The sequence below is a fragment of the Rhinoraja longicauda genome, chromosome 4 (genome assembly GCF_053455715.1).
Source record: "Rhinoraja longicauda isolate Sanriku21f chromosome 4, sRhiLon1.1, whole genome shotgun sequence".
In the NCBI taxonomy this organism is placed as follows: domain Eukaryota; kingdom Metazoa; phylum Chordata; class Chondrichthyes; order Rajiformes; family Arhynchobatidae; genus Rhinoraja; species Rhinoraja longicauda.
Window position 1 is genome coordinate 456,266 of NC_135956.1, and position 15,460 is coordinate 471,725.

General features: G+C 45.7%; 1 protein-coding gene across 1 annotated transcript in view; it reads left to right on the forward strand.

Moving 5' to 3' along the window:
* Positions 1-15,460, forward strand: part of taf2 (TAF2 RNA polymerase II, TATA box binding protein (TBP)-associated factor) — a 134,940-nt gene that overhangs the window by 11,463 nt on the left and 108,017 nt on the right. Inside the window, exons 4-6 of the mRNA XM_078397120.1 lie at positions 2,332-2,450; positions 3,160-3,301; positions 3,964-4,195. Of these exons, the coding sequence (XP_078253246.1) occupies positions 2,332-2,450; positions 3,160-3,301; positions 3,964-4,195 (493 nt within the window). The remainder of the gene's footprint in view (positions 1-2,331; positions 2,451-3,159; positions 3,302-3,963; positions 4,196-15,460) is intronic.

Genomic DNA, 15,460 nt, shown 5'->3' on the forward strand with positions numbered 1-15,460 from the left:
CCCTCGTACCTCATCTTTTCTCCCCGTATTGCCTTCTTAGTCCTTCTTCTGTTGCTCTTTAAAAGAGTCCCAATCCTCTGGCTTCCCACTCTTCTTTGCTTTGTTGTACTTCTGCTCTTTTATTTTTATGCTGTTCTTGACTTCCCTTGTCAGCCACGGGTGCCTCTTACTCCCCTTAGAATCTTTCCTCCTCTTTGGGATAAATTGATCCTGCGACTTCTGCATTATTCCCAGGAATACCTGCCATTGCTGTTCCACCATCTTCCCTGCTAGGGCCTCCTTCCAGTCAATTCTGGCCAGCTCCTGCCTCATGCCTCTGTAATCCCTTTTGCTATACTGTAATACTGACACTTCCGATTTTCCCTTCTCTCAATTTGTAGAGTAAAACTTATCATATTGTGATCACTGCATCCTAATAGCTCTTTTACCTCAAGTCCCCTTATCAGATCAGGTTTATTACACAACACTAAATCCAGAATTGCCTTCTCCCTAGTAGGCTCCAGTACAAGCTGTTCTAAGTATCCATCTCGGAGACACTCCACAAACTCTCTTTCCTGGGGTCCATTACCAACCTGATTTTCACCGGTCTACCTGCATGTTGAAATCTCCCATAACCACCGTAGCATTACATTTGCGACATGCCAATTTTAGCTCCTCATTCAACTTGCACCCTATGTCGAGGCTACTGTTTGGGGGCCTGTAGATAACTCCCATTAGGGTCTTTTTACCCTTACAATCCCTTCTAGAACTCCCCTCCCCATTCATTCGAGAGTCCTTTGCAATTTCTCCTGTATTTGCTTCCCCTTTAACTCCATCTCCATATTCCCAGTTTGTCAACCCCTCCCCCCCCACTACTTAGTTTAAAGCCACACTTGTAACACTAGCAAACCTACCTGCCAGAATGTTGGTCCCCCTGCTGTTAAGGTGTAACCCGTCCCTTTTGTACAGGTCACCCCAACGGAGAAACTGTAAATTTTATTTGGGACTGTGGAACACAGTACACTGGTTGAGATGTATACACGTTACAAAATGTTTGTCCGGAGCTATATAAAGGGCAATGATTGATTTATTGAGAACTATGAGACACAGAGGAGATACGGATGAGGGATCCATCTATGACAGCGGGGAAAATCATGTTTAATAAAGAAAGAAACCATTTTGGATGTCCTCCAATGGAAAGCCTCATCTTGTGAGCAGATGCAACGGAGAAATTGAGAGTCGGGGATAGAGGGAGTCTTTGCAGATAAAGATAAATTCTTCTGTGGGAGTAAACTAGGACAGGAGACTTGATCTTAAAATTATAGTGAAGTTATTTAGCAGAATTGCCATTTAGGCGAAGGGTAATGGAACAAGAAACATTCCGTCAAGCATGAATGGATGTTGAATCAATCAAAACTTTCAGATATAAATTTTGGGGGAAGATCATTCGGAAGATGGTTTTGAAGCACCGGTCAGCTTTAATCTAGTTTTTTTGTGGGACTAGCTGGAGAAGCAGAAGTCCGATGTGGAGGATTGATTTTTATACACAATACAGAAATGACCACATTGTAATGCTGTTTCTGTCCCTGGTGTACTTTTTAATGCAATCAGCAATTCAACCCATTTGATGCATGCTGGTCCAAATTTTTTTATTGTTGGTGTGTTATGCTAGTCTGTATTTAAAATGACTTTGATTTGGGTGGAAATGGTTGAAAAATCATTAAACTTTCATTTCTCTGGAAAAATATTAAACATAGCCTATTACCTTTGTTAAAAACACCAACTACGAATATAAAGCACAGTCAGCAAGTAGTTTGGCTGAAATGTGGAATTATCTTTAAATTGATAATTACATAGGGTTCAGTGGCTCCTTGGCTAACTATAGTGTGATCCTTCCAAAATGTATGTAATGATAGATGTGCAAGAAATGCACAAGGCAGTGAAAAGTAAAATAAATCATACCCGTGTAATTTGAAGTTTAAACACGAGGAGTAACATTAATATTTACAATGTTTAAATTTTGAAGTTAATATTAGAACACCAGTGTTTCTCAGATTATGGAATTAATACTAATTTTGTTATAATTGCATTCCATATAATAACATGCCTGGTTATCTTTGCAGTACTTACAGCCAACATAATTAGTCTTTTTGACTTGTTTGTATGATTAAAGCAGGTTTTCAACAAATTTCAGTGCAAAAACCTATATCTATTAAATTTGGATTGAGTACTCGTAACAATTTCTACTTTATTTTTTAATACTTTTCCATTGGTTTGCCTGACGAGCTGAAAGTATTGTAGAGTTTTAAAATATGAAGCATATACATTTTCATTCCTTCTTTTATTCTCTAGGCGAAATCTTAATTACTTTTCCAATGCCTATGCAGCAGCAGTCAGTGCGGTTGACCCTGACACTGGAAATGGAGAGCTGTGTATTAAGGTTCCATCTGAATTATGGAAACATGTTGATGGTAAGTATCAAAGGTAACTTTGACTGCAGGCTTTCAGTAAGTTATTTGTCGTACTGGATGATCTTGGAATCAGATTCACATATGATAATGGCAGACTTATGAAATTGAATTCAATAAATCTGCTAATGGGTAGACTGGCATGGAATGGTTTAATTATGCACAAAAATATAAAATATCAAGGATGCAGGAAATGAAGAATTAAACCCGCAGTCTATGAACAAACTGCGTAAAGGGTGATAGAAGCAAATTCCATTGTAGACATTGTAGACTTCAGTTTAACAAAGCAATATGACAAAACAAATAAAGTGTATGATGCTTTTCATGTGTATTCTCAAAGAGACAATAAGTTGAGAGGAAGTGAAGAGGATAGGACTGGAAAATATGAGTTTGAGACCAGAGTGCAAAAAGAGCAAGAACTCAAACACATTCAATGGGCATGTAAATGTCATTCTGCGGGTAGCGGCAGTGTGAAAACATTTATGGGCACAGACGGTGATGTGTGGTTAAAGACGCAAGTCATCGCTGGAATAGTCAACGAGTGTTTTACATCAAAGTTTATTAAGGACGAGTCTGTAAATCAAGTTCACAAATCATTTCATAGGAGATCAGTTAATGAATAATATAAAACAATGTGTCAATTATATTGGTAGTTTGTAATATACAGTATCTTATAAATGTAATTGCAATGTTGTCTGGTTTTCATTACTAGAGATGAAAGTTTTGAAAGTATATATTGAATTTTCTTTGGACCAGCCAAGAGGAGGGCTTCATTTTGTTGTGCCCAATGTAGAAGGTAGCATGGCTGAGCGAGGTGCACATGTCTTTTCCTTTGGATATGAAAATTCTACCAGGTGAGTCATTAAACTCGAGAGTTTAATGCATTTATAATAAACACATTTTAAAAAGAGGCCACTTCACCCATTGTGCCTGCGCTGTGTCTTTGAAAACACTATCTGATCAACTCTATTACGCTTCCCATTTTACCAAAATCCTTTTCCCTTTCACATATTTAGTCAGTTTTGAAAGTTATTGAGTAAGTTTGTACTGCTTTCAGGCATCTGTTTGAGAATTTCATAAAATGTTGCATCAGATGACAAACCCAACCCAACCTCCTCTCTGGTTCTTTGATAAACCTTTGTCACTTAATTCCTGGAAATGGATGTCCTTATAAAATCTTTTTAACATTTGTTATGATATTGAATGCCTCTTTAAAACTTTGTTTACCATTCTGGACCATAGATTTGTAATAAATATTTATAATTCTAGTAAATTGCTAGTAAAGTGATAATTGGTTAAATTTTTGCAATTTGAAATTGGTTTGAGTATTGCTCAAATTAGTTTATGGTCCGAGACTAGTAGTGGTATTAAATGGAGAGGATTATTTTGCACCCAAGAAAACGAAAGAAAAAACCCCACAAATATTAGAATTTTGTAACTTTCGATCTTGAGGAATTGAGGGGCAGAAGAATCTTGTAGTGTTATAACTGATTATACTTTTTAAAAACCTTTGTAGGTTTTGGTTTCCTTGTGTGGACTCTTTCTCTGAACTATGCACCTGGAAGTTGGAGTTCACAGTTGATGCTGCTATGGTAGCGGTTTCCAATGGAGATTTGGTGGAGTCGGTTTACACCCATGACATGAGAAAGAAAACTTTTCATTACATGTTAATGATTCCAACAGCTGCCCCGAACATTTCATTGGCTGTTGGCCCCTTTGAAATACTGGTTGATCCTTACATGCATGAAGTAAGTGAAACTAAATCATTTGGTTTGCTTGTCACAGATATGAATATCATACACCTTCTATCTTATAAACTTGATTTTCTACATTTTGAAAACAGAGTCCATACATTGTGATTACATTGGCTACCAAATATGTTACTTTTTATATATTGTGGAAACGGCATTGAAAGTTTAAGCAACAATTATAGAATGATTATCAGTACTGACATAATGAATCTTTTGGAAATTAATTCTAAGTTCTAAGTAACAAATTGTTCATTGTCTGATAGTTAATGACTGTAATATATTTAACATTTTTGGAACAAAAAATAACTTGAAACATCTACAGATATATTGTGACTACTTTCCCCAGATAAATTAAGTTATTGAATTGATTGCAAAGGCAAAGAGTGTAGCATGTTAATTATATCAGCCAATTGTAAATTAATTAAAGGAGAAAAATGTATTTAAGAGCCAGCTAGATAATTTCATGAGGGAAATGGGGATGGGAGGATATATTTCTTAGGTTTGGACGGATGGGAGGAGGCATGTGTGATGTGCAGGCCCTTAAATGGATGTTTTCAGCAGTAGGATCTTTTATACCAAGTAAATATTCGTAATGTTTCGTGAAATGATTTATTTGAGCACAAAATACATAATAAGGGCAGAACTGATGCCAGACAGTGGATTGAGAGGATTTGGGGGCAATGTAGATTTTCAGAGACTGATAAAGAAGCAAGGTTGGAAAGATACAGGAGACTGGAACATTATGCCAATGGTGCACAACATCATAAGGTCGTAAGTGATAGGAGCGGAATTAGACCATTTGGCCCATTGAGTCTACTGCATCATTCAATCATGGCTGATCTATCTCTCAATAGACAATAGACCATTTGGGCCTTTGAGCCAGCACCACCATTCAATGTGATCATGGCTGATCATTCTCAATCAGTACCCCGTTCCTGCCTTCTCCCCATACCCCCTGACTCCGTTATCCTTAAGAGCTCTATCTAGCTCTCTCTTGAATGCATTCAGAGAATTGGACTCCACTGCCTTCTGAGGCAGTGAATTCCACAGATTTACAACTCTGACTGAAAAAGTTTTTCCTCATCTCCGTTCTAAATGGCCTACCCCTTATTCTTAAACTGTGGCCCCTGGTTCTGGACTCCCCCAACATTGGGAACATGTATCCTGCCTCTAACGTGTTCAACCCCTTAATAATCTTATATGTTTCGATAAGATCCCCTCTCATCCTTATAAATTCCAGTGTATACAAGCCTAGCCGCTCCAGTCTTTCAACATATGACAGTCCCGCCATTCCGGGAATTAACCTAATAAACCTACGCTGCACGTCCTCAATAGCAAGAATATCCTTCCTCAAATTTGGAGACCAAAACTGCACACAGTACTCCAGGTGCGGTCTCACTAGGGCCCTATACAACTGCAGAAGGACCTCTTTGCTCCTATACTCAACTCCTCTTGTTATGAAGGCTAACATTCCATTGGCTTTCTTCATTGCCTGCTGTACCTGCATTCTTCCTTTCAGTGACTGATGCACTAGGACATCCAGACCTCGTTGTACGTCCCCTTTTCCTAACTTGACACCATTCAGATAATAATCTGCCTTCTTATTCTTACCACCAAAGTGGATAACCTCACACTTATCCACATTAAACTGCATCTGCCATGCATCCGCCCACACACAACCTGTCCAAGTCACCCTGCAACCTCATAGCATCTTCTTCACAGCTCACACTACCACCCAGCTTTGTATCATCTGCAAATTTGCTAATGGTACTTTTAATCCCTTCATCCAAGTCATTAATGTATATTGTAAATAGCTGCGGTCCCAGCACTGAGCCTTGCGGTACCCCACTAGGCACTGCCTGCCATTCTGAAAGAGACCCATTTATCCCCACTCTTTGCTTTCTATCCATGTCAGTACCCTACCCCCAATACCATGTGCTCTAATTTTGCCCAGTAATCTCCTATGTGGGACCTTGCCGAAGGTTTTCTGAAAGTCGAGGTACACCACATCCACTGGCACTCCCCTGTCAATTTTCCTAGTTACATCTTCAAAAAATTCCAGAAGATTAGTCAAACATAATTTCCCCCATCGTAAATCCATGCTGACTCGGAACGATGTTGATACTGCTATCCAAATGCTCCGCAATTTCGTCTTTTATAATTGACTCCAGCATCTTCCCCACCACTGATGTCAGACTAACTAGTCTATAATTTCCTGTTTTCTCTCTCCCTCCTTTCTTAAAAAGTGGGATAACATTAGCTACCCTCCAATCCACAGGAACTGATCCTGAATCTATAGAACAGTGGAAAATGATCACCAATGCATCCACAATTTCTAGAGCCACCTCCTTATGTACCCTGGGATGCAGACCATCAGGCCCTGGGGATTTATCAGCCTTCAGTCCCATCAGTCTACCCAACACCATTTCCTGCCTAATGTGAATCTCCTTCAGTTCCTCCGTCACCCTAGGATCTCTGGCCACTAGAACATCTGGGAGATTGTTTGTCTCACCTGTCTCCACCTATCCATCGGCAGGCTTTGCCCAGTCCCCACCTCCCTCCCATGTCGATGAGGAAAGTCGTGGCGCCGTTTTGCAGTACTCTGAAGGGTCCCTAGTAAGGCTTTTGCAGTGGTGTACGGTGAGAATCTCGGCAAAGGAAGACGTACTGGCTGTCCTGGAGGCCGGGTGAGACGCACGTGGTTGTGAGACCGTGTTGCGACTGGAGAGAGCGTGCCCACCTTCTCACGGAGGCACGTCAGCATGTTCGTGGGCGGTTCTTGATGTCCACGAGGATGAAGTCCCCTGGGACCGTAGGCGGGGTGCCATACACCAGCTCGACCGAGGAAGTTGCCAGGTTCTCCTTCGGGGCAGTGCCTATGCCCAGCAGGACCCACAGCAGTCCGGGCCCGTGAGCCTGCCTTTAGGGATGCCTTCAGGTGCCAGTGAAAACGCTCCACTAGGCCGTTTGCTTGTGGGTGGTAGGCCGTGGTGTGGATCAGCGTAGTGCCTAGCAGCCGTTTAAAAAAGAGCACCAAAGGCACGCAAGCAGTCAGTCAGTAAAGGTCGGGAGAGCAGCAGCAGAAGCAGTAAGGATGACCATTGGCTGAAAGTAAGTAAGTGTGAATTGCAGGTAAAAGTCCGTTTAAAAAGGAGCGCCAAAGGGACGCTAGCAGTCAGTCAGTGAAGCGCATACCTCCAAGCTTGTCAGAGGAAGGCAGGATAAGAGTGTGCGTGGATTGGCTGAGCAATTAAATTAGAAGCTTGATAAATTGGCCAATTAGTCAATTTTGTGGCTGATATAAACAAGGCTTGCCCAAGGGGTGCGGCCCTGTCTGGGTGCGGCCCCATCCAGGGAAGCGCCCTGTGGGAAAAGCGCCCTGTGGGAAAAGCGCCCTGTGGGAAAAGCGCCCTGTGGGAAAAGCGCCCTGTGGGAAAAGCGCCCTGTGGGAAAAGCGCCCTGTGGGAAAAGCGCCCTGTGGGAAAAGCGCGCCCCGCTGGCAAAAGCGCGCCCCGCTGGCAAAAGCGCGCCCCGCTGGCAAAAGCGCGCCCCGCTGGCAAAAGCGCGCCCCGCTGGCAAAAGCGCGCCCCGCTGCCAAAAGCGCTCCCCGCTGCCAAAAGCGCTCCCCGCTGCCAAAAGCGCTCCCCGCTGCCAAAAGCGCGCCCCGCTGCCAAAAGCGCGCCCCGCTGCCAAAAGCGCGCCCCGCTGGCAAAAGCGCGCCCCGCTGGGAAAAGCGCGCCCTGTGGGAAAAGCGCCCTGTGGGAAAAGCGCGCCCCGCTGGCAAAAGGCACCCCCGTGGGAAAAGGAGCCCCGCGGGGAAAAGGCGCCCCCGTGGGAAAAGGCAGGGGGGACCAACATTCTGGCAGGCAGGTTTGCTAGTGTTACACGTGTGGTTTTAAACTCAGTAGTGGGGGGGGAGGGGTTGACAAATTGGGAATATGAAGATGGAGTTAAAGGGGAAGCGAATACAGGAGAAATTGCAAAGGACGCTCGAATAAATGGGAAGGAAAGTTCTAGATGGGATAAGAGAGTAAGGTCAGAGCCAATGGTGACCGGTGTGAGAGGAGAGGTGAATACCGAAGTTAAAGTGTTGTATTTAAATGCGCGAAGTATAAAAAATACAGTGGATGAGCTTGAGGCTCAGTTAGACATTGGCAAGTATGACGTTGTGGGAATTACAGAGACATGGCTACAAGAGGACCAGGGCTGGAAACTGAATATTCAGGGGGATACGACCTATTGAAAAGACAGACAGGTAGGCAGAGGGGGTGGGGTTGCTCTGTTGGTAAGGAATGGTATTCACTCTCTTGCAAGGGGTGACATAGAATCAGGAGATGTAGAATCAGTATGGATAGAAATGAGGAATTGTAAGGGTAAAAAGACCCCAACTACAGGCCCCCAATCTATCTACAGGCCCCCAAACAGTAGCCTCGACATAGGGTGCAAGTTGAATCAAGAGCTAAAATTGGCATGTCGAAAATGTAATGGGCGATTTCAACATGCAGGTAGACTGGGAAAATCAGGTTGGTACTGGACCCCAGGAAAGGGAGTTTGTGGAGTGCCTCCCAGATGGATTCTTAGAACAGCTTGTACTGGAGCCTACCAGGGAGAAGGCAATTCTGGATTTAGTGTTGTGTAATGAACCCGATTTGATAAGGGAACTCAAGGTAAAAGAGCCATTAGGAGGCAGTGATCATAATATGATAAGTTTTAATCTACAAATTGAGAGGGAGAAGGGAAAATCGGAAGTGTCAGTATTATAGTATAGCAAAGGGGATTACAGAAGCATGAGGCAGGATGGCCAGATTTGACTGGGAGAAGACCCTAGCAGGGAAGACGGTGGAACAACAATGGCAGGTATTCCTGGGAATAATGCAGAAGTTGCAGGATCAATTCATTCCAAAGAGGAGGAAAGATTCTAAGGGGAGTAAGAGGCACCCGTGGCTGACAAGGGAAGTCAAGGATAGCATAAAAATAAAAGAGAATAAGTATAACAGCAAAGAAGAGTGGGAAGCCAGAGGATTGGGACTCTTTTAAAGAGCAACAGAAGATAATTAAAAAGGCAATACGGGGAGAAAAGATGAGGTACGAAGGTAAGCTGGCCAATAATGTAAAGGAGGATAGTAAAAGCTTCTTTAGGTATGTGAAGAGGAAAAAAATAGTTAAGGCAAATGTGGGTCCCTTGAAGACAGAAGCAGGGGAATTTATTATGGGGAACAAGGAAATGGCAGACGAGTTGAACCGGTACTTTGGATCTATCTTCACTAAGGAAGATACAAACAATCTCCCAGATGTTCTAGTGGCCAGAGATCCTAGGGTGACGTAGGAACTGAAGGAAATTCACATTAGGCAGGAAATGGTGTTGGGTAGACTGATGGGATTGAAGGCTGATAAATCCTCAGGGCCTGATGGTCTGCATCCCAGGGTACTTAAGGAGGTGGCTCTAGAAATTGTGGATGCATTGGTGACCCTTCTTCAGACTGGTGGATGTAGTGTACCTTGACTTTCAGAAAGCCTTCGACAAGGTCCCACATAGTTAGATTAGTGGCCAAAATTAGAGCACATGGTATTGGGGGTAGAGTACTTACATGGATAGAAAATTGGTTGGCAGACAGAAAGCAAAGAGTGGGGATAAATGGGTCCCTTTCAGAATGGCAGGCTGTGACTAGTGGGGTACCGCAAGGCTCGGTGCTGGGACCGCAGCTATTTACAATATACATTAATGACTTGGATGAAGGGATTTAAAGTAACATTAGCAAATTTGCAGATGACACAAAGCTGGGTGGTAGTGTGAACTGTGAGGAAGATGCTGTGAGGTTGCAGGGTGACTAGGTTAATTTCCGGAATGGCGGGACTGTTGTATGTTGGAAGACTGGAGCGACTAGGCTTGTATACACTGGAATTTAGAAGGATAAGAGGGCATCTTATTGAAACATATAAGACTATTAAGGGGTTCGACATGTTAGAGGCAGGAAACATGTTCCCAATGTTGGGGGAGTCCAGAACCAGGGGCCACAGTTTAAGAATAAGGGGTTGGCCATTTAGAACGGAGATGAGGAATTTTTTTTTCAGTCAGAGAGTTGTGAATCTGTGGAATTCTCTGCCTCAGAAGGCAGTGGAAACCAATTCTCTGAATGCTTTCAAGAGAGAGCTAGATAGAGCTCTTAAGGATAGCGGAGTCAGGGCGTATGGGGAGAAGGCAGGAACGGGGTACTGATTGAGAATGATCAGCCATGATCACATTGAATGGCTGTGCTGGCTCGAAGGGCCGAATGGCCTACTCCTGCACCTATTGTCTATTGTCAGCCGGGCCATTGCTGGCCACAGCTCAGTGGTGAACTGTGCACCTGTATTGGAGGAGATATCCCCCGGCACGCCAAAGCGGGCGATCCAGTGGGTGGTGAGGGCACTTGCACAGGTCGCAGTGGAGGTATCCGAGAGCGGGACGGCTTCCGACCATCTCGTGAATCTGTTCACAGTGGTGAAGAGGTGGGTTACACCTCTAGATGGGGGCAACAGTCCAACGATGTTGACGTGGATGTGATCGAAACGCCGGTGTGTTAGGGCGAAGTCCTGCAGCGGCACCTTGATGTGTCGCTGAATCTTGGAGGTTTGACAGGGGATGCAGGCTCTGGCCCAGTTGCTGACCTGTTTGCACAACCCGTGCCACATGAACTTGGGTTCCATCAGTGCCTTTGTTGTCCGGATGGAAGGGTGAGCTAGGCCATAAACCATGTCGAAAATCCGTCGGCGCCAGGCAATGGGGATGATGGGTCTTGGCTGTCCGGTAGACACGTTGCAGAGGAGTGTGGTGTCAGCGGGCCCAAATCGCGCATCCTCCGAGTGCAGTCCTGAGATGGTGGTGCGGTAGGCAAGCATCTCTTCATCCTCTCACTGGGCGGCCACCACGGCCGTGTACTCGACACATGGGGCGAAAGCGTGGATGGCATTGATGGCGGTGCGGAACAACGCATCAGCGACCTGGTTGCTCTTGCCTTCGATGGGCTGGACGCAAGTCGTGTACTCAGAGGTGTAGATCAGGCTGACCAAGGATCAGACACTTTGGCAAAGGCAAACATGAGTGGCTTGTGGTTGGTGAAAGCTGTGAAATCCTGGGCCTTCAGGAAGTAGCGGAAATGCCGGATGGCCAGGTGGAGCACAAGGAACTCCCGGTCCAAAGCACTGTATTTCTGCTTGGGGGTAATCAGGTGACGACTGAAAAAGGCGAGGGGCTGCCATCTACCATTCATCAGTTGTTTCAGCACTCCTCCAATGGCTGTGCCAGATGTGTCTACCATGAGAGCTGTTGGTGCGTTGGCCGGTGGATGTACCAGCATACAATACAGTACAATACAATATATCTTTATTGTCATTGTACAGGGGTACAACGAGATTGGGAATGCGCCTCCCATACGATGCAATAAATTACTTAGCTAGTCAGTATTAATTTAAACAACCCAATGAAACAAATGAGAACAGTTTTAAAACAGAATAAAGTGCAAGTAGGTATGTGCCGGTTCACTGTGCGATGTGACCATCCGGCTCAGCAGCTATGGCCCTGGGGATGAAGCTGTTCCTGAGTCTGGAGGTGTGGGCGTAGAAGGCTTTGTATCGTCTGCCCGATGGTAGAAGTTCAAACAGACTGTTGCAGGGGTGTGAAGAGTCTTTGTGGATGCTGGTGGCTTTTCTGAGGCATCATGTGTTGTAGATGCCCTCCAAGGCTGGTAGCTGTGTTCTGATGGTCCTCTGAGCTCTATGGACTACCCGCTGAAGAGCGCCTCTTTGGCGTTGTCGAATGTGGTCGTTGCCGCATCGTCGCAAACAAGCTCTTTTGGCTTGTTGGCCAGGGCCTTGAACAGTGGTTGCATAATCCTGGCGGCTGCTGGCACGAAACGGTGGTAGAAGTTGACCATGCTGACAAACCCATGGTGTCCCTTCACCGTAGAGGGTTTGGCAAATTTGCGAATACCTCGACCTTAGCCAGGAGCTGGATCGCACCGTGCTGGTTGATGTGGTGGCTGAGGAAGCTGATGGAAGGGGGGTCAAACTCACACTTGGCAATGTTGATGGCCAGGCCATGCTCGTTGAGCCGCTGGCAGAGCTGCCAGAGGTGTGTGTGGTGTTCCTGGCGAGGGCGGCTGGCGATGAGGATGTCGTCGAGGTAGATGAACACGAAGTCCAACCCGTGGTCCACTGTGTCCATGAGCCATTGGAGTGGTGGTCCGGTGGTGGGGATATGGTGCTTCACCCCATGCTTGGGGCCGGCCGTTGTGAACTGGAGAGTTATGATGTCAGGGACATTGGCCAAGATCCTGGCGTACTCGTTGTCGGAGAAGGTCACCAAGCCGAGGTGTGGTGCAGTCAATTCGGCGTGGTGCAAAGCGATCGACTTGAACGTCTGAGAATTAAAGAGACGTTGTCCTTTCACGTCTACCAGCAGGGAGTGCGCCCAGAGGAAGTCGGAGCCCAGCAGCGGTTGTGAGACGTCGGCGATGGTAACGGTCCACTTGAAGTGACAGTTGAAGTTGAGCGTGATCGTGCGTTCTGATGTTGCTGCTGTTGGCGGCGGTCAGGGGAGGCCCCTTCTTTCCGGAACGAGTCAGTGCCCGAGGGGGGGCGAAACATTGACCTCCGCTCCCGTGTCAACGAGAAAATGCCGCCCCGAATGGCGATCCCAGGTGTAGAGGAAGCGATGTTTTTGGTCGGCCGCAGTTGCCACTACAGACGGCCGGCCGAGGGGTTTCCTGGATGCGTGCAGGGTGGTCGGCATCGGCGGGCCTCGGAGCCCCACCTTTGGTGGTAATAGCACCACTTGTCCTTGCTGGCGCCGTACGTGGCCGACATCACTGCCGCTCCTTCTGTGAAGGCTGGGACAGTATGACCTGCCGAGGCACCGCCGCCACCCGGCTGATGGTGGCTCCACCCTGCTGTTTGGCTGCCGCAGCACGTCCGCAAGGGCTGCCAGCAGATGGGGAGTCAGTAAAATTATCATCCGTGAGGAGCAGGGGGATGTCCTCAGGCATCTGCTCGAGGAAGACCTGTTCAAAAAGGAGGCAGGGCTTGTGTCCAGGGCGAGCATTTCGTTTCACATTTGGTGGTCGCCTAGGCTAGACAATAGACAATAGACAATAGACAATAGGTGCAGGAGTAGGCCATTCAGCCCTTCGAGCCAGCACCGCCATTCAATGCGATCATGGCTGATCACTCTCAATCAGTACCCCGTTCCTGCCTTCTCCCCATACCCCCTCACTCCGCTATCCTTAAGAGCTCTATCCAGCTCTCTCTTGAAAGCATCCAACGAACTGGCGTCCACTGCCTTCTGAGGCACAGAATTCCACACCTTCACCACCCTCTGACTGAAAAAGTTCTTCCTCATCTCCGTTCTAAATGGCCTACCCCTTATTCTTAAACTGTGGCCCCTTGTTCTGGACTCCCCCAACATTGGGAACATGTTATCTGCCTCTAATGTGTCCAATCCCCTAATTATCTTATATGTTTCAATAAGATCCCCCCTCATCCTTCTAAATTCCAGTGTATACAAGCCCAATCGCTCCAGCCTTTCAACATACGACAGTCCCGCCATTCCGGGAATTAACCTAATGAACCTACGCTGCACGCCCTCCATAGCAAGAATATCCTTCCTCAAATTTGGAGACCAAAACTGCACACAGTACTCCAGGTGCGGTCTCACCAGGGCCCGGTACAACTGTAGAAGGACCTCTTTGCTCCTATACTCAACTCCTCTTGTTACGAAGGCCAACATTCCATTGGCTTTCTTCACTGCCTGCTGTACCTGCATGCTTCCTTTCATTGACTGATGCACTAGGACACCCAGATCTCGTTGAACTCCCCCTCCTCCTAACTTGACACCATTCAGATAATAATCTGCCTTTCTATTCTTACTTCCAAAGTGAATAACCTCACACTTATCTACATTAAACTGCATCTGCCATGTATCCGCCCACTCACACAACCTGTCCAAGTCACCCTGCAGCCTTATTGCATCTTCCTCACAATTCACACTACCCCCCAACTTAGTATCATCTGCAAATTTGCTAATGGTACTTTTAATCCCTTCGTCTTAGTCATTAATGTATATCGTAAATAGCTGGGGTCCCAGCACCGAACCTTGCGGTACCCAACTGGTCACTGCCTGCCATTCCGAAAGGGACCCATTTATCCCCACTCTTTGCTTTCTGTCTGTCAACCAATTTTCTATCCATGTCAGTACCCTACCCCCCAATACCATGTGCCCTAATTTTGCCCACTAATCTCCTATGTGGGACCTTGTCGAAGGCTTTCTGAAAGTCGAGGTACACCACATCCACTGACTCTCCCTTGTCAATTTTCCTAGTTACATCCTCAAAAAATTCCAGTAGATTTGTCAAGCATGATTTCCCCTTCGTAAATCCATGCTGACTCGGAATGATCCCGTTACTGCTATCCAAATGCTCAGCAATTTCGTCTTTTATAATTGACTCCAGCATCTTCCCCACCACTGATGTCAGACTAACTGGTCTATAATTACCCGTTTTCTCTCTCCCTCCTTTCTTAAAAAGTGGGATAACATTTGCTATCCTCCAATCCACAGGAAATGATCCTGAATCTATAGAACATTGAAAAATGATCTCCAATGCTTCCACTATTTCTAGAGCCACCTCCTTAAGTACTCTGGGATGCAGACCATCAGGCCCTGGGGATTTATCAGCCTTCGTTCCCATCAGTCTACCCAAAACCATTTCCTGCCTAATGTGGATTTCCTTCAGTTCCTCCATCACCCTAGGTTCTCCGGCCCCTAGAACATTTGGGAGATTGTGTGTATCTTCCTCAGTGAAGACAGATCCAAAGTAACGGTTTAACTCGTCTGCCATTTCTTTGTTCCCCATAATAAATTCCCCTGCTTCTGTCTTCAAGGGACCCACATTTGCCTTGACTATTTTTTTCCTCTTCACGTACCTAAAAAAACTTTTGCTATCCTCCTTTATATTATTGGCTAGTTTACCCTCGTACCTCATCTTTTCTCCCCGTATTGCCTTTTTAGTTAACTTTTGTTGCTCTTTAAAAGAATCCCAATCCTCTGTCTTCCCACTCTTCTTTGCTATGTTATACTTCCTCTCCTTAATTTTTATGCTGTCCCTGACTTCCCTTGTCAGCCACAGGTGTCTCTTACTCCCCTTAGAGTCTTTCCACCTCTTTGGAATAAATTGATCCTGCAACCTCTGCATTATTCCCAGGAATACCTGCCATTGCTGTTCTACCGTC